The 26,372-nt window shown below is 30.6% G+C and overlaps 1 protein-coding gene and 2 long non-coding RNA genes across 4 annotated transcripts; 2 read left to right on the forward strand and 1 right to left on the reverse strand.

Moving 5' to 3' along the window:
• The first annotated feature begins 190 nt into the window (after nucleotides 1-190).
• Nucleotides 191-24,484, forward strand: LOC140443408 (uncharacterized). Of its 2 annotated transcripts, none has more exons than XM_072534656.1 (2): nucleotides 191-300; nucleotides 23,484-24,484. In XM_072534656.1, the coding sequence occupies exons 1-2, from the start codon at nucleotides 243-245 to the stop codon at nucleotides 24,482-24,484; spliced, it is 1,059 nt and encodes a 352-aa protein (XP_072390757.1). In that variant the 5' UTR covers nucleotides 191-242. The 2 variants fall into 2 exon arrangements, with proteins under 2 accessions (XP_072390757.1, XP_072390756.1); XM_072534655.1 differs by lacking the exon at nucleotides 191-300 and adding an exon at nucleotides 14,145-14,490.
• LOC140442648 (uncharacterized) lies at nucleotides 11,045-12,218 on the forward strand. The gene is made up of 2 exons (XR_011951096.1): nucleotides 11,045-11,724; nucleotides 11,785-12,218. It is a non-coding gene; the product is annotated as an uncharacterized lncRNA (long non-coding RNA).
• LOC140442649 (uncharacterized) lies at nucleotides 12,325-13,533 on the reverse strand. The gene is made up of 3 exons (XR_011951097.1): nucleotides 13,232-13,533; nucleotides 13,058-13,169; nucleotides 12,325-12,976 (listed from the first exon to the last, which is right to left on the reverse strand). It is a non-coding gene; the product is annotated as an uncharacterized lncRNA (long non-coding RNA).
• Nucleotides 24,485-26,372: the final 1,888 nt, after the last annotated feature.

Raw genomic sequence — 26,372 nt, forward strand, 5'->3', positions numbered from 1 at the left:
GTTAATGATAATAATAATAAGTAATAATAAATAAATAATAAATAATAATAAATAACTTTTATAAAAAAAAAAAAAAAATTTGAACGTTCTTTTTTATTTAGATTTAGTGCAATTTCGTTATCTGTGATGGCAACAACGAATTGATTCACGAACCATTATGTCAAGTCTGAACACAGGTTTACATCGGGGAAAAAAAGTGTACCAGTTTTATATGACGGGAACTGTACCTATATGAATGTTATATGAAATACTTTTATGAAATTATAATTTGTGTTATGAGAAGCTACAAGTTTAGAATAGGTAAGTATAAAACAGCATTCGGTGCCAGCACATTTATTAGCCACCCTAATTTGAGACATATTTTTATAAAACAAACTTATATATTACTACTAACCTTTTAATTATATCATATTAGTGTGTAATATTTAGTAATTTTTATTAGAACATTGGATTATAATGAAATATTTGTTGATATCAACAAAATAATAAATTTTGCTCATATAACCTGTTTGATTTATTATGGCTTTTTGCATTGAAGTTTGACAGCGACTGTGCGAGGTTGCCAATTTTTGTGATAGGTTTGTTTCAGTTTTTAAATATTTTAAATGATATTTATTTAAACAAATCAAAATATCTCTGGATGAAATTTATAAATTGTCAAAACAAGTTTAATTTATGTTTTGGTTTTATTCCTGAAAAATGGAAGTGAATTCTATTGTTGACATAAATAATATAACACAAGAAAGCGATACTGAATTAATTCAATATTTACAAAATATTGGATTACTTAAAGAACAATTTAAATGTAAAGTTAGACAATGTCGACGTCCATGTGTAGTGAGACAGAAAAATGGGTATAAATTAAACCATGGTTTTTGGTGCGGCAAATGCAAAAAAATGTATTCCGTATGTACAGGTACATTTTTTGAAGGATTGAGAGTACCAGTCAGGACTCTATTTTATGTAATGTGGCTTTGGGCAAGTCAGACGCCAGTTAAAAGTGCCGCAGAAATAATTAATTTGGAAAAACGATCTGTTATACAGATATATCGGTATTTGAGAGATGTGGTTTCTTGGAAACTTTTACAAGAGGAAGAACCATTTTTATTGGGTAAAATAACAATACAAAATATTAACATTTAGTTACTTTTCACATTCTTATTATTGCAGGTGGAGAAGGACACACAGTTCAAATTGATGAAAGTGTTGTAACAAAACGAAAATATAACCGTGGTAGAATAATTAAAGAACAATGGGTTTTGGGAATGTACGATATAGTTTTAAAAAGGGGGTACATAACATATGTAGAAAGTAGGAAAGGAGAGGTATTGGTGGAGATTATTAAAAAACACGTCCGGGAAGGTAGTGAAATTTGGACAGACCAGTGGAAGGGATATTCCAACTTAAAAAATTTAGGGTATATTCACAAAACTGTGAATCACTCTAAATTTTTAGGGGTCTGTACAAATCAGGTAGAAGGGTATTGGTCTCGTCTTAAACAATACCTAAGACGACTTGGAGTGATGTGGGATGCATTATATGGACGCAATGCTCATGATAGGTTTAAGAACATAGTAAATTGCATTAGACAGAGATATAACTAATTTATATATATATATATATATATATATATATATATATATATATATATATATATATATATATATATATATATATATATATATTAAAGTATAGTATGGTATGTTTTTTTAGATTAGGTTGAATTAGATTAGCTTAGGTTAGATTGATTTAGTTAGTTCTTTAGTTTTGTAAATGTTCCTTCATGAGCCGCTATATATCCTAGTGACTCCCATAGATCCTCGATTAGCCATGCTCCGTAGGAGCAGTATACCCACTAATATATTTTATGTTAATTAGTTTTTTTTATTTAGGTTGGGTTGGGTTAGTTTAGGTTGATATGAGTTAGGTTAGGTTTAGGTTGCGTTAAGTTAGCTTTGGTTTGGTTCCCTTCCTGGACCATGAGATGACCTATCTACGCCCGTAGGGCGTCGGTTTCTCTTTCTCCGTAGGAGAAAGACACCCACTAATATATTTTCTTTTTAAATAGTATTATTTAGGTTAAGTTAAATGTGGTGTGGTTGGGTTAGGTTAGGATGGGCACAAAAAATTAGATTTCTATCTAAGTAACGGTGGTAGGTTTTAGCCGGAATGCGGTTAATCCGGCACTACACAGACGCCCGTAGGGCGTCTGGGTGTCTTGTTCCGTGGCTGCTCTTCAAGCAACCAGAAAAAGATTTCCCCCATCGTCTGTCAGCTATACGTCCAATACGCATACCTTTTTAGGCTATTACTGGAATTTAGCAATGACAAAAAAAAAAAAAACTATATATAATTTATATATATATATATATATATATATATATATATATATATATATAATTTATATATATATATATATATATATATATATAATTTATATATATATATATATATATATATATATATATATATAATATATATATATATATATATAATATATATATATATATATATATATATATATATATATATATATATATATATATATTTATCTTAAATTAGTTTTGGTTTCTATATTTTTATCTCGTATATTTTTATCTTAATAATATACACCGATTAATATATTTTACCCTAATTATTTTTATTTAGGTGAGGATAGGTTGAGTTCCCTTCCTGGGGTGTGAGATGACCTACCGACGTCCGTAGGACGTCGGTAGGTCATCTCACACCCCAGGAAGGGAACTCGTATATTTTTATCTTAATAATAAACACCGATTAATATATTTTATCTTAATTATATTTATTTAGGTGAGGATAGGTTGAGTTCCCTTCCTGGGGTGTGAGATGACCTACCGACGTCCGTAGGACGTCGGTAGGTCATCTCACACCCCAGGAAGGGAACTCGTATATTTTTATCTTAATAATACACACCGATTAATATATTTTATCTTAATTAGTTTCGTTTAGTTTAGGATAGATTGAGTTCCTTTTTGGGGCTATGAGATGACCTACCGACGTTTGTAGATCACCATCGGTCTGCTAAACATAACAAGACGTTCAATATATATTTTTTAACATTTTCCACGATTTTCCATATCGACCTTGCACAGGTAAACTATTAGTCTATTGCATATAGTTCCAATTGTTGTATATTTACCACTGAAGCTAGTATAAAAACGTAAAGTGTTCCTCATTTAAAAATGAATCGTTAATATATTACTTAATTGTTAATTTTTTTATAATAACACCGCACATTTAAGTTCTTTAGTAATGAGAAAAATTACAGGAACTCGGAGATCAAAAGATAAGTGTTGAAATTAAAAGAAAACGTAACGTACAGTGTATAAATAAATGAACACAAAATTGAAAAAAAACATGGAATAACAACATAAGCAGAATGGAGGAGACCAGTGTCATCAAAATAGCAAGAGATAAGTGGAATGACAGCCTTCCATAGAGGTATTAATCCGCCAATGAACATGCAGAATTGCTTATAAAGAGGAATAAGAAGAATTTCAGTTCTTTAAAATATAAGAAACTAATTTTTTTCTTTAAAAATTTTGTTTAATAATTTTAGTAATTTCTAAAATTTGTTAAATATAATACAGAATTTATTGATCATTTTTATTTTTCATTATTATCTAGTATTTATGTTCAATTGCTGCATTTAGATTATCATTATATTCTAAAATAGTATTTATATAAGTCGATGAGCAGAGTAATAAGTGTTTATGCACGTATATTACGTAAAAAGAAGTATTCCCTTCAAAAAATATATCATAAAATTTAAATTATAGAGAATATTTGTGATACTATACATTTTTATAGATTTGGAAACGTCGCAGTCAACTCTCAATATGGCCGCCCAAAAAGTGTGAAATTTTCAATTTTCAAAGTCATTTTTTATTTAAACAAATGGAAATTCCGCAAATTTTTTTTTTGTAAATAGCTTAAAATAATGTATATTTTCAAGATTTACAAAAATTTTTCACGGAATTGGGTGGCTGATAAATGTGCCGGAACCCAGCATTCATAAATATTTCTCTTTTACTTTAAATGCAGTTAAACATTGTAAATTATTTGTGGCAATTCAGATTTGATAAATTAAGTTTAAGTTTTAACCCTTAACTACAGACATTCCATTATTACTACGTAACAACAGAGTCCCGGTATTTTTTACCGGTCATTATAAAATGGAGTCAAATATAAAGTTAATAACAAAAATGCATTATGTACCTATTTTTCTGTATTGTCTAGATATGGGAGAACTAGTGAAATGAGTGATTTTAATAATAAAAAACAAGGTTTTTAAAGAATAATCTATTAAACGATGATTTTGGTAACATTTTTGGTGTAAAGCTATTTTCTTGTGGCATTTTAAATTAATTACTATTTAAATGGGAATAAGCCACAATTAAAGGTTAAAATACGTTTATTGGCGTTTCAATTTCCACTTCGGAAATCGTTCTCAAAATACAAACATTAGTTATAATGTTTTTATATATTTTATTATAAAAAATACTAATGTTTGTATTTTGAGATCGATTTCCGAAGTGGAAATTGAAACGTCAATAAACGTATTTTAACCTTTAATTGTGGCTTATTCCCATTTAAATAGTAATTAATTTTTGGTCTATTGAAACAAACAGCCATAAATGCTATGAATAAAAATTTAGATTTTTTTTAAACAAATAAACCTAATATAGAATCATAAAAGAAACATTAAATAGTATTTATGGAAATCTATATATCCATGAGAAAAAATTTGCAAGAGGTAAAATTGCAAAAACATTAAGTGGCACATTTCTTGCAAACTCTTGCCGTACATTGGAAACATATCGGAGTCTTGCAGATTATGCAAATATGAGTGGTTTTTCTTTCTTCAGTGATTCAGTATCACGGTCTGTTGATAAATACCATGCATCGGCGTCCACATCACTTGCGCCAGAATCAATTTCCTCATTCCATTTTTGGAAAATTTCCCCAAAATGTTTATCACCAAATTTAACCCTCTTTGAAGGTACAGGATGACTCCCAGAGTCTATTTTTTTTACTCTTTTCCTAAAAACACAAAAAATATTAAAAACAGTTCACATTTTACCCACATAAGACCAATTAAAAATACTTAAAAACAGATTTCCGGTAAATTGTACCGGTTACGATTTTTACAAGTGTTACAAACTGCCCAAGAGGTACTGAGATGCATGTAAAATAAATTTAATTTTAGTTTAATGTAGTGTACTGTTTAGTTTATCGTCATTTTTTATCTTTAATTTAATTTAATTAAAAACTATGAATTTTTATATCATTTCAATGCATTTCTTTTATACTTATATGTATTTTTTTAAATTCATTTTTATGTAATGTGAGAAGTGAGAGTATGAAATAACTGAGGATATGGCAACTCTGAGATCATTTAAGGTTACATTCAATTCAATGTCACGTCAATGTCAAATATATATTTCTTTGGTTACATTGGGCGCATTCAACATTAAACCAAATATATATTCTTTGATTAAACTGTAACGAAATATTTTGCCTACCACATAGGGTATTGCAATAAGGGGTTGAAAATTGGGACAGAAGTTAGAAGGAGATAGGGCAAGCAAAATAAACGATACTTATGCGAACGGCACTCAGGGTTTATTTGGAGAGCTGAAGTCGTGGATACGTTGAATGGCAAGGGGTCGGATTGGGGCAACTACAAAAATGAAACACAAGGGTACTTACATGAATCTCCTGGAACAAACAGACAAACAAAACACAAGAGTTCCCTCTAGCTATTTGAAATGGGACGCCGCTTCGAGGAAACTTCCTGCTGGAGGAAAGAAAAGGTTCTTCCGTCCTAAAAAACACAAAAAGAGGTTAGGAGACTTTTTTTTAAATAAATAGACAAAATGGTTTAGAGAAATAAATTAAACATTTATTACTGTCTCACCACAAACAGTTACAAATACAGATAATGCAAAAATAATTACTATATAAATGGTTACAAAGATTTATACCAAAATAATAAGGAAACGTTTACGTGTCCTATCTATTTACAAGTGGGAGATGTTACAAAACTTACAGAAAATTGTTGCAAATAAAAAATTAACTTTTTAAGTGAAACCATGTATAGAGGTTAACCTTATAAAAAGAAAGCAAACTCATGTCACAAAAATAATAGTTGCCATCTGTCATATGTCAACATTAAATTTTATAACAGAACAATTAAAATGGTAGCAGTGGCCACACCCTAAAATTTACAATGTTTAATTATTACAATATTTTTAAATTGTATGAAAGCAATTATTATTACTAGAAAAATGTCTATTTTTACTTTGAAAGTTCAAACAAAAAAAGTTACCTGGATTGCACTAAATTGCACTTTAAAAGATTTTTGGGTTTAGAACTGGAATTAGATTTACCGCCACACGAACAAATTCATCTCCAAACTGCGATAGGACTGACTATTTGAAATTGAAAGTTGGGGCACTGGAACACAAACTTTGGACAGGACTTCTTAAAAAAAACTGGAACATGTGGATATTTCTCACAGCTGTTGCACACGCCGTTCTACAAATATCTCACGATCAGAGACGGCATACAATAAAAAAAAACAGTGATTACTCCGGTCTGAAGTGACACATTACTTTGAGTATAATAAATCACTTTTTCTTCGACAAATTTGCCGTCTTCTAGACTGACTAACTAAAACGTCTGCTCATTTTGGCCACCCTTTCAAATATTACTTAAAACTGGAACTGCACTATTAACTGCCACATTACTACCAAACTTCACCATCTCCGATAACAAAAAAAAAAACAATAAGGAAAAACCATTACGAATTAGAAGGAAAATTCGGACTAAACGCTGAAGCCTACCGCTCTTGACCACGCCTCAGCGAGAGTGAGTAAATTCTTATTAAAAATCATTCGCTTAACTTGGTATAAACAAAACACTTAGACGGGAACGGGAACGCAAAATATCCTAAAAACGGCTTTATCCTAAAAAGCTAAAAACTTTAAAATGGTTTATTTGAACTCGGCAACGGTAAAAGGAATTGAAAATACTTTGGTGTTTTAATACGTACGAATGGGAAATGAAATACACTAAAAATATTCTTTGTTGTTGTAATACATATACAATGGGATTTCAATATATATATCAGGGAATTTAAAAATGCTACAAAACTAATCAGTAATCATTGTCCGAATCTTCTTATAAGTATTAAACTTAAACTGTATTACAGTTTTTCACATTTGATCCCAGTGAAGATAGCCTCAAAAGTTACGAAGTTCAAAGCCGAAAACGGTTTTTTAAAAAATTAATTTTCGTAACAAAATTTATTTATTGAGAACGTACAGGTATGGTAACAACTACAAAACAAAAAGCTCTTAATCTAATTAAACACTGGTATATATAGTCTTTCTATATGTCGTCACACATTGGATAATCCAGGGACGTAACTCCTCCGCCCTTAGAAAGAAGCATATCCTTGGGGTGTGCTTCTTTACACAATAAATCCTTGGGTTTTTTCTTTTCTTCTTTCTTCTTGTTTTCTTTGACGCACAGTTTTACAATATTTAATTAAATAATATAAAATTAAAATAAAAATTATTATATATATACAGATTGTCCAAAAACTTGTTTGCTTAAAATAAATTGAATTATTATCGTTTAAATTATACTTTTGTGTTTCTAACTTTTCTAAAATATCTTTAGTCTTTCTAAGGTTAATTGTATCTAAGATTTATTGGTGAAAAATTTGAACTTTCATTTTGAAAAATATTAATAGAAGGAATAACTTTTGGAAGATTTATATGAGCAAAGTGACTTTTACTAATTTTTTCTGTTTGGAAGACTTCATTCTTGATTTTCACGGTACATTCAGGAACTGATTCTAAAACGTAGCTTCGATGTATGGGTAAATTTTCTTTTGAGTTTGGGCACTCGATAATTGCTAATTCTTCTTCTGGAACTGTAACTATCCATTTTCCGTCGCTGATTCGTGTAGATTCTATCTTCTTTATCTTTACTTCGAAATATTCACATGACAATGTCTTTTTCTTGAACTTTATTAATTGGACTGCACAAGGGGCTTCCTCGGTTATCGTTAGTTTATTACTTTCTTTACATATGTACTCTTCTGAGTCTATTTCTGTGCATATATCTTCCATGTAGATATAGCTAAATTCATTAAGTGCAAGGAATGGTTTGTAAGGTAAATGAATAAGATAATTTGAGTTATTCATAGGAATAGGAAATAGTTGGTAATAATCATATATTTCCGATTCAACTAATGGAATCTCTAATACAAATGTAATTATAGAATTTACTGAATAGCTCTTAATATTTATTATTTTCTCATACTGAATTATTTTTCCTAGTGTAGAATCAAAAGGCATTAATTTTGACTTTGTCTGAGATTTTGCTTTCTTTATTTCATTTAAAAGTTCAATTGGATTTACTATAGAATTGTGCAAGGTATTTATTTTGGCAAATGAGATTGCAGTTTCCACTTTTTCAAAAATATAAATTGTTTGATAAAGTAAAGTAATTTGATTTATTACTATAAATGACTGAATATATGTATACATACTTTTTTCAAATAAAGCTAATTTATTCTCTATAGCTTCAATTTTTGATTTTAAAATCAATTGATTATGTGAAATATTATTTATAGCATTATTAAAAGTATTTATAGAATCTTGCAATAAAGATATTTGTCTTAGGGAATTTACTTTTAGGTTCTTTTGATTATCTTTTAATTGTTTTATTTCGTTTTCTATTCTTTGTGCGTCTTCTTGTTCCATATTTCCTGTAATACATTTAATTATTGTTCCTAGAGGATTTAGAAGTTCTCTTTTTATTCTATTTTCTTCCTTATAAAAAGGTGGATTAATTTGATATATCTGTTCTTCTATTTTATTTTGTAACGTAATTAAAGGGATAAATGAGTTTTCTAATTCTGGATAATAACTTGTTTGATTTCTGAAACTTGTATGTAGTCTTTGAGCTTCATTTTTCAATAAATAAAAAAGTTAAATTGTAAATTTGTATAAAAGTCCAGTGTGTAGAAATTATTTTGGAGGTACATAATCTAAAAGGTAGAAGTCCTGGATATGTACATCTTCAAACTTGACCAAGTTGTCTCTTGCGTTGATAAAATTGACTGCTCCGAAGATTTCGACGATGAATCTGAAATATTAGGCATTATTTTAGTTTCGTTTATGTGGACTATTATCTTAGGTAATTTATCATATTGTTTAATAGCATTAAAATTTATGTGGCTGTACTTGTTGAGGCTTGGAGTGGAAAATTTTCATCATTATATATTCTTCTTTCGTTTTCATTGCACCTTCTTAAATTATTATTATTATATGTTCTTTCATTATCATTATATCTCTCTTCTCTTACTTTATTACTCGTTATTTTATGATTAAATAAATTATTTGGAGAACGTCTATCATTTCTAAAATTACTTCGTAAACTAAAGTTATTGGAACTTGTATCCATTGGCTCAGGTCGCATTGAATTTCTGCTTTGATTTTGGGTAGGAATAGATGGCTGATATCTAGGTATATTTGGAAATTGTCTTTGAAATTGGTTACCATTATTATTATTAAAACCATTGTTCGAAAAACTTGGACGCCTTGGACGAAAAATTTTGAAAATTATTATTTGGATTTCTGAAAAAATTATTATTTCTGAATTGACTAGAACTTTGGGAAGAATGTCGATTTTGAAAATTATTATAATTCGAAAAATTCTGATTTCGAGAAAAATTATTTCTATTTGGAAATGAAGAGTGTTGTGAATTATTATTTAAATTTCTATTAGAATTATTATAGGATCGAGAATTATTAAAATTTGTGGGTCTCGTAGTATTACTTCGATTTTTGAAAGTAATAAAATTTTCTTCTTCTTTAGCGAAAGTCATTGCTTGTTCTATTGAATCAGGATTCTTTAATCTGACTACTAACTGCATGTGATAATTAAGGCCATTTATAAAAGTTTTAAGACAAAGATCTTCATATTGTTGAATTTTTAATATTTTTACATTTAATTGGTCATTAGACATATTTATTTTTGAACAAAGAATGCTTCTAGCATCCTGGATTCTTAAACCAAAATTTTGTGCATTTTCGTTTCTTTCTGGTTTCATTGAAATTATATCTTGTATTAAACAATCAATTGATCTCTGATCAGAAAATGTTACTATAAGAGAATCTTTAATTTTTGCCCAAGAATCAAGTTCTGTTCTTGATGCAATAAGGTCTGCTGCTCTGTCAGTTAACTTACTTAAAACAGTATCGAAAAGACAAACATTTATAGGATTATTTGCATCTCTATTGCTATGATTATTCAAAAAAAATTTTCACATGATTTAATAAATATATTTAATTGCTTCGGATTGCCATCAAAAGTAGGAATGTTATCTGCTTGATATTTGATTAATTGAAAATTAGGTTGAGTCATTTCGTTAAAAGTTAAATTTACTAAATTATCTAAAATATCCTCCACAGTGAATCAAAAAATATATAATATATAGGTAAAAATATGGATTTTGGTAAAATAGGAAACACTTACATGAATATTTTCATTTTCTATAGACTTCAGACTATTTTTGTTCTTCAGTCTGCACCAATAGGATTCTGTACGATGCTGGTTCCTTCTCCCTGGTCTTGGCTTCTCCAATGGGTTGTGGACAATGTTTGTTCCTAGCCCTGGACGTTTGGCTGTTACCGTACCCGAAATGTGGATTTTTTCCGTTAATCTTTAAAAAGAAAAATTGCACACGAAATTCGGCAAGGTTAACACGAACACTCTACAATTTCGAAAAATCCTACTGACTGCGCCAGTTACGAATGGCGTTTAGTTGAAAACACTATAAAACTTTGAAAAATCCTACTGACTGCGCCAGTTACGAAGTTCAAAGCCGAAAACGGTTTTATAAAAAATTAATTTTCGTAACAAAATTTATTTATTGAGAACGTACAGGTATGGTAACAACTACAAAACAAAAAGCTCTTAATCTAATTAAACAATGGTAGTCTTTCTATATGTCGTCACACATTGGATAATCCAGGGATGTAACTCAAATGGGTTTGACAATGAAATATTGGTGTTTATGTTTAACAGTGTTGAAATTTACATTATAAATGAAACGTACGCAATAAAAAGCAGTAAGGTACCTAAATCTAATACTTAACAATTACCAAAAAAAGAAAAAGTAAATAGTTTTAAACAGTTTTTAAAGTAAATAGTAAAATGTCAGTATAAATAATAAAGTTAAAAAGACATCTGTTTCAGGCCCATATTTATAGTCGGTACTCAAGTATCGGTCGATGCTTGAGGTCGACCTTGAGTCGTTTTTGTGTTTTATAAACGAATCTCAAGTACGAAATCGGGCTTGAGTACACAAAAATGACAGCTCGTACTCAAGCATCGGATCGACCTGCCTTGAGCACGGGATCCTAACCTAACTTGTTTGTTTATTTTTATATTTTTTTCAATTCGCTTCCAATACAATATTTTTTTTTTGTTTTTTGCGATGATTTATGGATATTGTTGTTCAACATCCAGGATAAAGTCATGGCAGCTTAATATTTGATCAAAGTTGATAAGAGTTAAAATGGAAACAGGACAAATTCCAGTATTATTAATAGGTGAATTATTATGAATAGTGAATATGCATGCAGCACAGGCACTATCTACTTACTCCAGTATTAAAGCAAGGTATTTATTGATAATAGGCTAAACAAAAAAATAGATTATTTGATAGAGATATATTTTTAGCTAATGATCAACAAAATAGATATAATAGTGCACACATGTAAGAAATGTTACCAAAAGGCTATTTAGAACCTGGAAAATATGGTTTCCCTGTCTGCAATGAGGCCTACAAATGAAATTAAATACATATCTTGCAATAATAAGTGCTACAGTAGTACTCTGCAATATATCTTTACAGGAAAATATTGATAGTGATGATGATTTTCTAGAAAATACTGATGTGCCAGTAAATAAAAATGTTAATGATGTGGAACAAGGTTTAAATTTTAGGAGACTTTTATTCAACAATGTTATGCATGAGAATGTGAATATATTATTGAATACTTATATTATGTTAAATGTAATTCTTTTTTATTTTATTTGTCAAAATGTATTTTTTATATGTAATTTAAAATAAATGAGAGTTATACTATACTCAAGTATATCTTTTAAGCAAGTATATCTTTATTGATTTCAAGTTGTCTCCCTCCTTTTAAATAAGTGTTTATTCCTTTCATAAAACCTTTCCTTATCAAATTTAAAATTAATTACACATTTAAAATATTAATATTCTTTATTTAAAAATATATTTATAAACCTTCACGATAAGTAAATTTGAAAGTAACAATTTATAAAACTAAAAAATGGAATATCATGCTTGTTAAATATAAAATAATATAATAATCGCTTTACAACCACCATAGTATACATTAAATAAAATGACCAAAAAATATACACACAACTAGTATTTACATTTAGAATTTTTAACAGTTTTCAATATAATACATACATTAAGTACAAAATAAGAATAGTTAGGTACCTATATATAAATGATTGTTTTAAAAATCCATAACTATGGATTACTATTAACCTTTGGAATAATTCAAACCTTTTTTTGGCAAATGTTTTTTATTTGCTATTATAATAGCCATTACTTCATTGGTACCTAGTAGTGTTTATTATTATTACATATTGCCATAAGTACATTTAAGATTACTTACCATTTGAAGAACATTGACATTCTCTAGGAACAACAGGTGTCATTTTACAAGTATTACTTGAAATTATTATTAAATGTACAGGTAAGATTTATCAAAATTATCATACATAACAACTCTTTATTTTGAACTGGAAAAGCAATGGAGGAAGTCAGATACTTCTGATGTTACTGTAATTACACTAACATGTCCTCCTAGCTGGTGGGCATCCTTTTGTCCTGCAATTATACTAAGTGTGAGTATATAGTAAATTTACCTCTTCCAAATACTGTGCTGTCCCAGGGACAGTCGATGCTTACATATCTATATGTCGGGAACAGCAACTTTCACAAACTCCAGCACTACATCAGGCTTTGGTTTTTTCAAAGGGTCATCACCTGTAGCCAGCATGCTGTTGTTTCTCTGCATTTTCTACGACAAAAACTTTGCTTAAATAATTAAAAGTATTTTACCTCTGTTTCAATTTGTTTTACATTTTTCGTAGCTGTTCTGAAGTCCTTAATATATCTGCCTCAGGCTGGCAGTTATATAATAGGCTGTATTTGTACTCACAACCCTTATTTTTTCATTAAGGAAGCACCGTCGATCCTTTTATTCTCTACAGTATTATTTTCTTTACCAGCTGGATTATAAACACCTTTCCTTTTGTTGAATAAACTGCATATTTAGTACAATTTCCGCTCATCTAAAAATGCACATAACTGAAATTTATTCCCTCGAATGCATATTTTTTATAATATATTACATATCTTAAAATAATTTATTAAAAATTAATTTTTTTAATACACAACATGCCTCTTCTTCAATAAAGTTAAATTTGGCGCTAAAAATCGTTTAGTGACAATGATAATAATTGACAGAATCTTCTTTTTGTTGGATGTTACCAATCAAATTTACTTAAAATCCCTAATTTTCGTGCTTGAGATCAATCTTGTACGAGAATACCCGAAGTATCGTTTATAGAACACAACAAATACTTGAGCATGACTTTGACGTAAGTTCGACTTGGCGGAGCACGTGCTCAAGCACGAGCTTGAGTACCGACTATAAATACGGGGCTCAATCTGGCAATGGTGGTTTGAGGGTTCTGACTCTATTGCCAAATTTATCCGCTAACCTATCAAAGGGCAATTGTCAACTAAATTTTCTAAGAATTAATTGCAATTAATATCAAATGAAACAAATATTAATTCATTAATGTTTTATAGAAGGTATAAAATTGGAGAATCCATAAAATAATATTATAAAAATGTACATTTTAAAAGCTTTATCTCATTGTATTTGAAGCAAATTATAACATATTCATTATAAGGACATGGCAACACTGCCAACGCAATATTCCGTTCTGTGAAACTTAATTGACAGCTAATTTGAGGCTATCTTCACTGGAACCAAATGTGAAAAACATCCCTGTATTACATTTGATTTTGCTTTTTGGATGTGAAGTGAACATAAAGCTAAAATTGATACATAAATTCAAATATGGAAATAAAACAAGAAGCTAGTGAGGAAACTTGTAAAATAAAAGTAGATGACGCTATCAGATACAATGACGAGTGTGTTGGTCTTTTGGATGCCTGCAAAATTGAAATTAAGGAAGAACCCAAGACAGAAACCCCATACAACACATTTGATTATTTAGACTTAAACGAATTTCCGGTAAAAACTGAGGTAGAACAAGATGAATATACATTTACACTATTTGAAGAAAAGCAAACAACAAATGAAGAAAGTAAGTAAATAAAACTGATTAATTCAATAACATGAAAACAAATTAATTGTATGTTGAGAAAGTTTATTATTAACTTAGGTTTTAGAGTACACTTTATAAATTACTTATATATTATACATTTTTATGTATTTTCCTTTTAAAATATGGCTTTAAAAGCCACAGCTATGAAAGAACAAGAATTTATAGAGATAAGAACCAGAATTTAGATACTTATGTGTGGAATACTTACTGAGATTCGAAAGTAATTGAGTTATACCCAACAAGTACCCCATACTAAAAGCAACGAATATAGATGCATATGTGTATATATTCATTGCTAAAAGTATGTAATCACAAGACCCACTGCCCACAAGATAGAGATTCACTCACTTCCATAATACTGCTAGGTGATACTAAAAGTAATCAATAAGTCATTCATTCTCTCTCAAGCTCAAGTGTAAAAATTATAATAGATGATGATGGTTGGGTTATTAATTTCATCCAGATCACTTACACTTTTATGTAAATATTAAAATCTAAATACATATTCCCCAAAATTTAATAAAAATTAAGTCTTTTATAATGTGCTGATGGGAGCACTTTGGTCTCAATAATTTGGTTCCTTATTTATCAAGTAGAATGTAAATTGTGTTTCTTAGAATAAACACTTGAACATCATTATTTAAAGGCCTTTGAGTATACCTTTAGTTACCAGTTTAAGAGAATATCTACAAGAAATATGTATAAAAAATTCCAGCATCTCCAATTTCAAGACAACACTAATACATGGTATATGGTATGAACTTCAGATTTCATAGAATTTATTTTAATAACATAGCAGCAAAAACTACATATTCAGATCCACATTAAAAAAAGGTTTTGATAATGTCAATGCAATGATTTGTGTTAAAATATCTTCCAGCTGTCTCTACTAATACCTCATAGTGATGAATATTCCACATGGAAGAGTCTTAATGCTAAAATATCAAGGAGTCATTCAACTTTAGCAACATCAATCGTTAAAGTAAAACAATAAGCAGAGGAACAAAACATTATAAGAAAAGAAGATCCTCTGAAATGGTGGAAAATGGGGAAGGGAGTGTACCCTACTTTGGCGAAACTGGCCAAAAAATATTGGTGTCAATTGAGTAAATATTTCCAAAGGTCAGGTAGTTTCTGCACAGGAACAGACTTAAGCCAAAAAAATGCGGAGACATTATAATTTCTCAATGGGAATTCAAATTTACTTCAAATATTTGTTTTATTTTGTTAAATTTTTATCAGATTTTCCGATTTTATGTTTTTTTTATGATATTTTAATTGTTATAATTATTTAGTAGATACCTTTTTATGTTTATTAACAAGGAATAACATTTTATTATGTTTTATTTATTTAATAAATTATTTATAATACTCATTATTCCATTTTTTATGTACCTATTGCAATAGTAAATACTGTATAGCTAACCTATATATTCCAAATCATCAATCAATTGTTAAGGTCTATTCGCTTACCTCGGGCATATTTGATAGATTGAACTTTTATTACAGAATTCTTTTATTGAAAAAAGAAGAATTATTATAAATAGTGGTAGTGTATATTAAACCCATACAATTTTGGGTAGTATATATTTAAAAAATATATTTCAGTTGTTATAATTTAACATATTCCAGTAAGTACTTGTATTAATGACGCTTATAATTTTATTATTCTTTATGCTACATCAGATGGTGTAAATAAATAAATATCAATTGTTGGTAATTTCTTAAGTTCTATTTTATTTACGTTTATTTACATTAATATTGGATATGAGCATGTGTGATTGATTGTATGGTAATTTCCAGCCACTTCTAGTCTGTCAAAAAGCAACTAACTTCGCAAAAAAATAATTACTAAATTCATGAGACAGTTCGGACTGGGATTAGCGAATCGACTATAACTACTATACAGATAAAAAATTAAAGACATTTTAATTTTGGCTTTGCTCAATAACTAGAACAAATATTGGTATTCAAGTGTTCAGTAGTCATTTGAGTAGTAGCATGATTCTGAATAGTAATCATTTAGTCTCTCATAAAGTAAAAGTAGTCAAGTACTCATAGTATCAGATACAAAGTGTCCAATACTTATACAAAAAGTACTTGTAATTACTCCATACTTGAAAAAGAATTCATTGCACAACATTATTGAAACCTTTTCACCTGCTCAAGGAGGGTAATTCAAGACAGTGTTGCCATAGTAATACAAAATATGTTTTCTTGTGAACAAAACAGATTTTTAGTATCAAAATTTTATTCTTGTATACTTTTAACAAAAAATGACTTCTTTGTTAGCTGGTTATGTTAGGTTGGATTAAGTTTAATAACATTATTTTACATTTTTAATAATAAATTATATAGAAAAATATAAAATTTTGCAAATAGTAAATATTGTGAGCTTCACAGGCTGATTTTAGATTGCTCTCTGCTATTTATTTTCATTAAGTAAATTACTAAGTAAGTGATTTTCATAAAATTGTAAGATATATTAAAAATTTGAAGTTTTGCACCAACAAAAAACATTAAAATTTGGCATTTTTGAGTAGTACCCTCTTACTAAATAATTAAAATACCTATCTTTGGATGGTGAAATGATTGTGAAAATAGTTTTAGGTGTCTAGGATGAGTATTGCTGCGCAATGGAGAAATATATGGAGATGCATGCAGTAGAATTAGGGTTGGATGGATAAAGTGGAATGAAGCCAGTTGTATGTTGTGTTATAAAAAATTGAAAGCTGAAAATTGAAACTAAATGAAGCTGAAGGGAAAAAAGATAAAATTAAGAATGGGTATAGAAGGGAAATGGTCATGTTCAATGTTGGGACATTACTCACCCAATATAAAGGAGATGCTCAGGCAGGTCATGCCAGTAAATGGTCCTCATTTGACTACCACTGACATCACATTTATCTCTACAGATAAGGCTACAAATTTTTTTGGGGGAATTTTTAGTCCATTTTGACAACCAAATAAACCTATTTCAAAATAATATTTTGTAAATATTTTGAAAAAATTCTTTATCATTTAATGGATTAAACATATTCAGTGATAAAAAATGGGCAAAATAAAAGGGGTTGATTGATTTCATAGACCTTTTCAGACTGTTATATCGAAGATCTCTTGCATATACACTACATCTATGTTTGCATATGGTCATCTGAAACCATTTCTAATGAAGAGTTATGGAAACAGGTTAGACTATTGAAATGCAAATAAGACAATGTAAGTGGGTGTGGCCACAATTTTGGAAACCAGATACTGCTATTGAAGAGAAAGCTTTGTTCAAGCTGGAATCCTCAAGAAGTAAAAAAGCGAGGTAGACCCTGAGGTTCTTGGAGGAGAACCATTGATAAGTGAACAAGGAAAATTGTGTGAGCTGAGAACACAGACAGAAGGCACAATCTCCTGAATGGCTTGTAGTTCCAAGAATATTTTTGTACAGCAGGCAATAGACTGCATTACTTTGCTTGCTATTGGCTATTTGCATTATTTTCTTAAAATTCTTGAAAAGTAAATTGTTTACCGACATTTAAGTTGAGTAATAAACGAAAATAGACTATCTTAATATGCTGCCTTGCACAATACGTGGTAGCGAAAAGTCTGGCAGAAAGGTGCAATATTTAAAATGAATAAACATGAAATTGTGAAATACAAAATGGCATTATGTACTGCATTTGTTAAAGTATCTTTTACATTGTTATGACATTACCATTTCCTGCATCACTGCCATTTGGATTATTTAAATAGCAAAATAGGTTCAGTAATATAAAAAAAAATGCTTATTGCTTCTACTGCCAAATGAAAGTTAGATGACATAATAATGAATAATTAAAGGAAATTTATTTGTAGTGTAATTTTAAACAAATATTTTACAACATACAAAACTGAATAATTGAATTAAATTAAAATTTCTTCATTAAAATAATTTCTAAAAGAGTTATTAAGACAACTGGTATTTAGCTGTAAGGAATGGGATCAGATGGAGGAATAAGCTTTCAAAGAAGGGTCAACTTTGGCTGTCATCGTTATCATCATCTAGCCTCCAATGTCCAATGCTGAACATAAGCCTCTGGCATGTTTTTCCACTTAGTCTGATGTTGCATCTGGACTAAATCTGGCGCATCTGGATTGGGATCAGATGTGCTATCTGAATCCAATTTGTAGTCACTCTTTTTAGTCATTTGTCCATCTCGTCAGGGGTTCATCTCTGTTTCTGTTAGCTTGTATTTGGGGACTCCATTAAAAAATTCTTTTCGCCCACTGATCATCAACTGCTTTTGCCACCGGACCTTACCATTTTAGTCTTGTTCTTCTTACAATAATTTCTTCTACTCCTGATTTTTTGGGTATAATAGCATTAGGTGTTTGATCACATAGAGAAACCTATTAGCCTATAAAAATAATTCTCTCCATGATCTTTCCACGACTTGTAGTATAATAACTGTTGTTCTTGTGGGTGTTAGGGTTTCTTCAACATAGGCCACCACTGACAGAATGCAGTGATTTAATACTTTTCTGACACATTGTAATCTTGGTCTAAAAATAACCTTCATATTTCCAAATACATCTCAAGTTAGGTTATTTTGCTCTTCAGCTCAAATCTTTGGTTGTCTCGACTTATTTTGATATCATGATTCAAGTACTAGAAGTGGGATACTTTTGCTGTGAACTAAGTTGGTAATTGTGTATTTAAAAAAATAATTTAAGATCTACTTTTATTCCGGCCCATTCATTGGACCGGAACCCTTCTGCGGAGTTGCAAAATCAGTAACAAGAACGGCTACAAGGAAGTGGGTAGCTCACAAATCTCTGGAATGGTGGAGGAATTCACCAGGACAAAGACAGGCGAAACAGTTCATTAGAGAACATTTGCCAAAATTTACGGCAGACCTAATAAGCAAAGACAGGAAAACAGTCAAGGTCATAGTAGGTCTTTTAACAGGGCACTGTAAGCTGAATAGGCACTTGAAGCTGATGGGATTATCAGATGATGACCTGTGCAGATTCTGTCACCTCGAAGAAGAAACAGGAGAGTACATTTTATGTCAGTGTAACAGTCTGGCAAAGGTGCGGTTCTTTGCATTAGGAGAAGAAAATCCACCGGCAAATAGCTACATGGAAAGTAGAGTCTCGAAGCTACTAGACTTTATAAAAAGGGTCAGGCTAGAGAATGTTATCTAGGACTAGAGGACCACAATAGATCTGAAAAGGTCGCAGTGGAATAGGCCGAAAGGCCACCTCTCTTAATCTAATCTAATCTGTGGCAGTATGTAGCTCTTAAAGCATTTTCTGTGTATGTTCAAAGCACCCCTCAATTAGAACGATGCCATCTGCAAAGTTATGATTATTTAAAATTTCTCAATCTGTTCTGATGCCCTTCTCGTTCCAGTGTATTGTTTATAGAGATATTCTAGCAAAGTTATTTTCTGTGACAAGACAAATTAGAAGGCGTGTCTCCGTTCTGAATGCCTCTTTCAATACGAAAAGTGCCAGTATTCTCATTCAAGTCTTACACAAGCTGTAGCATGCTCATAAATGTATTTGATAAGAAATATGTATCAATGGTCTTCTACATTGCCTTAGAGCATGGAACATTTCACTTTGATTTCACTATGGTCAACAACGATACTAACAAGATGGCTCAATTGCAATGGCTCCAATCTATATTTGAACCAGTCAGCTCACATAAAAGTCGAAAATATGACAACATTAGATATTCAAATTCTCAAACGAGTCAGGCAGGAGTGCAAACTGTAGCCACTTCTGTTTATTTTATATTGTGATTCCATTTTCCAGGGGACCTTAGAAGATATAGAAATAGGAATAAAGGTGAATGAAAAACTTGTTAATAATAGCATGCAATATACAGACGATTGACTGACCTCGTATATAGGCCACATAATGAGAAATGACAGGCATGAGGAGTAGGCAGAAGAGCCATGGCATATCGCAATATCAGAACTCTGACGGGCATGAATTACTAAGAGTGACGCAGAATAGAAAATATTTTGATGTAGTGATCGCAAACCTCCAGTAATGTAGTGCACCAGAAGAAGACGAAGATACTGACGACACGATCCTCCTTGTGAAGATGAGAAAGAGTTACAGTTTGTAATATATAAACTCAATATAAGACTATGGTCTTAAATAAATATAAAGAAAACAAACAAACAATATGAAGAAAAAAATTTATGGTCATCGACAAACGGAATATAGATAATGTCTAAGTAGGGATAGTAAATCAGGACAAAAAAAGTAAAGATATTTAGGATAGGAGAGGGTACTTGGGATATTAGCTAATAATAAATAGGATCCTGTTGATGAAACCCTAATTAGAATCGAAATAGCCAAGAATATGTTCTTCAAAATGAAAGCACCATTTTTGAATAGAGACCTGAGTCTGATTACTTGATAGCTTGCCATTAAGTGCTACGAACTCTACACTATTGTACAAATTTGAGGGATGAACTTTAAAGGAAAGAACCATGCCACGTGTTAATTCTCTTGAGATATGTTTGTACTGTAGAAGGTCAGTAGCAAATAATCAAGTGTTGGAAAGAATGGATAAATATAAGGAAATATTGACAACAGTTAAGCGTAGAGCAAATTTTAGCCATATCTTCAGATACGATAAGTATGGTTTTCTGTCGTTAATCGTTGAAGGTAAGATCTAAGGAAAACGAGGTAACGGATGAAGGAGGTTCTCTTGGTTGCGAAGCTTACACCAATGGTTCGACATAGGGAGGCTAGCATAATTATAATATTAGCACAATATGCAGAAGAATTCCAGTTTATGGTCGCCAACCTCCGATGACGAGAAGGCACATGTGCCAAATGTTTTTTCAAAGTAGACTAAGATAAGTATCATGGGTCTCCCATAGTCAATGGTTTTTCAATTAGCGTCTTGATGGTTTGCAAATAATCAATTGTTCCGGATCCAGCTCTAAATCTGCTTGCTCTATCCACTAGGTCGATAAAAGTCTAGTTGTGGTGTTAATCTCTTAGATATTATCTTCATAAACAACTTATAAATGTGAGGTAACAAACTAATATGTCTATAGTTCTTCGATTCCGTTATATCTCTTTTTTTGTGCATTACTACTATAACAGCTTTATTCCACTGAGATGGTGTAAATTCTTTTGAAAGGTATGAGCTATACAATTGTGCTAATGCTTTTACTACTGTCTTTTTTCCTGCTTTAACTGACTTAATATCACTTTACTTATTACTAGCTGCTCTATTGTTTTTCATTTGATTTATTGATTTGAAGACTTCTTCAATTGTTACTTCTGAAGTATCCTCTGAACCCACATTTTTGACTTTTCTTAACTTGATGCCGTCTTTCTTATCCTCTTCTCTATATAGTTACGTGTACCATTTTTCAATTATCTTAATTATCTTGAAATGATGAAAAGGTTGCCAAATGAGAGTCCATAATAGTAGTATATGGAAAATGAGTCAATATTAATTATCTTGCTGTTATTTGTCCATTTTGATCTTAAGCTAGCTTAACAATATTCTTCTTACCTGGAGCTGACTTCCTTTCAGCTTCCTACAACTTTGTTATCTATTTGGTGTTATATTGCCTTCAGTTCTTTCTCACTGCTTTATTAACATCTTTGTTCAGCTGTCATAGTGCGCATGCGCCATAGAGTTAGAATCTATGGAGAACCTATGAGCATATTAACGTGTGTATTAAAAACGGCGTTGGTAGGCGTGGCTAACGATGATACCAATATGGCGGTGGGATTATGGCCCGACTCAATAATATTAAAACTACTATAAAAATATGACTAGTTATTCAGAAGATTTAATCATAATCTAAAAAAGTGCAATACATTTTTAATAAACTATGATTTATTTATATATTATACATAAAGATAAATTAATACAGTCAAATACTATTAATTTATTCTCTGAAGTACGGGCCATTATTTTGTTTACATATTTGTATACTAACCTGTAGAACGTTATTCCTGAAGATTTTTTATTAACATTGCTTCTGCTACTGCAACTACGTTGAGAACAAGAAACCATTATTATGCACTATCGCAATATATTATTACAGTTTCTATAAAAGTATTATAAAACTAAAAATATTAGAAAAACAACTAACGTAAACAAACATATACGATCTGTCAAAAGTGTCAAAACAATCTTAACAATATGGCCGAAATGAGGTCGTTTTAAGTCACGTGATGCCCTCTCTATAGATTCTAATTCGATGGCATGCGTTCATATCGTTTTGAAATCAATACTTCTTATCGCTTGGTATGATAATTTTACACGGGCTCGAATTAATATTTCGCGTGACTCTAAAAATAGACATGTGCAGTAACCTTGTGGTATACAGTAATATACATACATATACACTTATTATTAACATAAAATGACGTTTAGAAAACATCATTTTATTTTTTTTTTGTACCAACTTGTGAACGCCTCGATTGATTTGGCTAATTTTAATTTTAAAATATTTGTATAAAATAAAATCGAATCGAATAAAATATATAAAATAATATAAAATAATTTAAAATAAAACAAATTAAATTAAAAACCATCGCTCTGTGCGTAGAAGATATGAAAAATATGCTTCCCCTCCTCGGTTACTCCCGTTTTTAATTTTTTAAAATCAATTATAATGAAATATGATAATCAAAATGAAAGTAATAACGCGAAGAAGTATTCACTTCTGTCGGCACTCTCCAAGTAACGCGCGCCATTTTTTGTTCTTAAGTTATATTCGTGTCTCCATAAGTATTTTTGTCTCTTGACTGATTTTTTGAACCTTCTCCTTCCTGCGATTTTGTATTACACGTTTTTTCTGTGCTCCTGATAGCTTTTATTAAGTTATCGTTTATATTTTAGGCATCCATAATGCCTATGTTTGCTATAATAATTGTATTTATTTACTATAATAATATCTTTTGTTTTTGTGTTTCAGTAAAATGTTTATAGTTGGTTTGTATTTTAGGCTATTCCCAGGAGGAGAACAAACTGAAAATTATGGAAACGTTACATTCATCCAATAAACGAAAATATACAGGTCACCGCGTTAAGAGAAAAATATTAAATAAAAATATGAAAGTTGGAACTGGACAGAGGTCATATAAATGTGAAATTTGTTTTAAGCAGTTTTCCCGAACAAGTTGTTTGAAAATACATTTGATGATGCACACTGGAGAAAAACCGTACAAGTGTGAAATTTGTTTAAAACAATTTGCTACATCAAGTTCATTGCAGAAACATTTGAGAGTGCACACTGGGGAAAAACCGCACAAGTGTGAAACTTGTTTAAAGCAGTTTCTTACTACAAGTGATTTGAAAAGACACTTGAGATTGCACACTGGAGAAAAACCGTACAAGTGTGAAATTTGTTTAAAACAATTTGCTTCATCAGGTTCATTGCAGAAACATTTGAGAGTGCACACTGGAGAAAAACCGCACAAGTGTGAAATTTGTTTAAAGCAGTTTCTTACTACAAGTGATTTGAAAAGACACTTGAGATTGCACACTGGGGAAAAACCGTACAAGTGTGAAATTTGTTTTAAGCAGTTTTCTCGAGCAAATAATTTGAAAATACATTTGAGAGTGCACACTGGAGAAAAACCGTACACGTGTGAAATATGCTTAAAGCAGTTTATTACTTTAAGCCAATCAAAAATACACTTGAGAGTGCACACTGGAGAAAAAGTGTACTACAAGTGTGAAACTTGTTTAAAGCATTTTAATTTTTTATGTAATTTGAAAAAACATTTGAGAGTGCACACTGGAGACAAACTTTACAAGTGTGAAACTTGTTTAAAGCAGTTAAGTACTACAACTGATTTGAAAAACCATTTGCTAGTGCACACTGGAGAGAAACCATATAAGTGTGAAACTTGTTTAAAACAGTTTCGCACTACAAGTAGTTTGAAAAAACACTTGCGAGTGCACGCTGGAGAAAAACCGCACAAATGTGAAATCTGTTTATAGCAGTTTATTACTACAAGTGAATTGAAAAGACATTTGAGAACACACACTGGAGAAAAACCGTATAAGTGTGAAACTTGTTTAAAGCAATTTATTACTTCAAGTAACTTGAAATCACACTTAAGAGTGCACAGTAGAGAAAAACCAGTGAAACGTATTTAAAGTAGCTTATTACTACATGTCATTTGAAAAACATTTGGGAATGCACAGTGGAGAAAAACCTTACAATTTACTAGAACAAGTGATTTGAAACAACTCTTGAGAGTGTACACTGGACAAAAACCTTACAAGTGTGAAATTTATTTAAAGCAATTTATTAAAATAGGTCGTTTAAAAGCACATTGTGTGAAATTTGTTTTAAACAACAGTTTCAAGTTATTTGAAAAGACATTTGATAACACACTTTAGAGAAGAACCCTGATGTTTGACATTTTGTTTTTAGCAGTTTTCTCACAAACATATTTTAAAATAAATTTGAAGGTGCTCAGTGAAGAAAAACAAATGTAATATTTGTTTTAAGTGCAGCTTTCTCAAGTATTTAATACCAAACTTCATGTGAGTTTACACACTGGGGAAATTTATTTTAAATAGTTTGACGCAGCTTGTGATTTGAAACAGTATAGGGCGGGTAGTACACAATGAGACAAAAAACACATTTTTATTTCTGTCATTGACATTTTTGAATTCGTCTACAAACTGAGTTAACCAGGCATCAATATGATTATTTCCTCAATATAATCTGAAATAAATATTCCCTCATAAGTGAAGAAACAAAATCTATATTTTTCTAACCCTCTACATCTTTCTACAAGTGGTAGTACACAATGAGTCAAGTGGTGGTACACAATGAGTCAGGTGGTATTATTTCAATAATTTGTTAAAGTAAATACATAGAGTGTAGTTTTTATTATTGAAAATAGCAATTTTACAGGTACAATAGAAAAACTGAAATTAAGGAGAATTTTAACGGATCTTAATACCAGTGGCGCACACAGGAGGGGTTTTTTGGGGGTTTAACCCCCCAGGGCCCTATTCCGACACTGTTACTCACACATTTTAAGGACTCAAAATGGAGGTAGCATCATAAGAAACATTTCGGTGACCAACCAAAACCCCCCTCCCAGAGGCAAATTCTAGGTGCGCTACTGCTTAATACTGTCAATCTTTATAAGGCGCTTATTTTTTTATCTACATTGGTTTTGGTGGAATTGAAACAACGTCTGACCTTGGTATTGTAGCAATGTCTTCAACTAAAGGAAAAATAAAACAGCCTTAAAGCTTACCACTTTTTCTTAAAAATGACACTTTAAATACATTATCGTCTAATTTCTTGAGAACTTTAGCAACATAAAATATATTGTTTTCAAATTTCACTAATACAAAACTATCAATGGAAATTTCTGTACTACCATCAATGTCATAATCGTCTTCCAACTGTAAATTTTCACATTTATCGCCAGAAGTATCATTGTAATTGATTAGTTCTTCACTCTCCATGGATGAAGTGCTATCACTTCATTTTTTTTTTTCTGCTTTGGTGCTGAGCTGCATACCTTTAATTCGTTTATTATTCTGAGGAGTCATTTTTTTGGTTGTTGCTTGCAGTTTTAACTGATCAAGTCAGGTGTCTTAGTTAAAATTACACTCTTTAGTTTTCCTTACATTCACATCTTTTCTGCTTTTGGAAATCCTTTAAACTCATGAGGGGAGATGGAAGAACTTGAATTCGCAGATTATCGGTTTTTCAGGTGTCCTTGGAGATACTTATTGATTTTCAGGTGTCTTCGATGAGGATGATATAACTTGATTGGAAAGCACACAAGTCATTTCTGTCGACTTTGGTTGTGGATTTGGCTGTTCAGTTTCATTTGGTCTATCAGTCACAGAACTG

Source organism: Diabrotica undecimpunctata, chromosome 6, assembly GCF_040954645.1.
Source record: "Diabrotica undecimpunctata isolate CICGRU chromosome 6, icDiaUnde3, whole genome shotgun sequence".
Taxonomy (NCBI): Eukaryota; Metazoa; Arthropoda; class Insecta; order Coleoptera; family Chrysomelidae; genus Diabrotica; species Diabrotica undecimpunctata.

Bases quoted from the DNA above. Each gene is read 5' to 3' on its own strand.
- LOC140443408 (XM_072534655.1), top strand. From the start codon at position 14,241: ATGGAAATAAAACAAGAAGCTAGTGAGGAAACTTGTAAAATAAAAGTA. The intron at 14,491-23,483 runs GTAAGTAAATAA...TTTGTATTTTAG, and splicing joins GCAAACAACAAATGAAGAAA to GCTATTCCCAGGAGGAGAAC.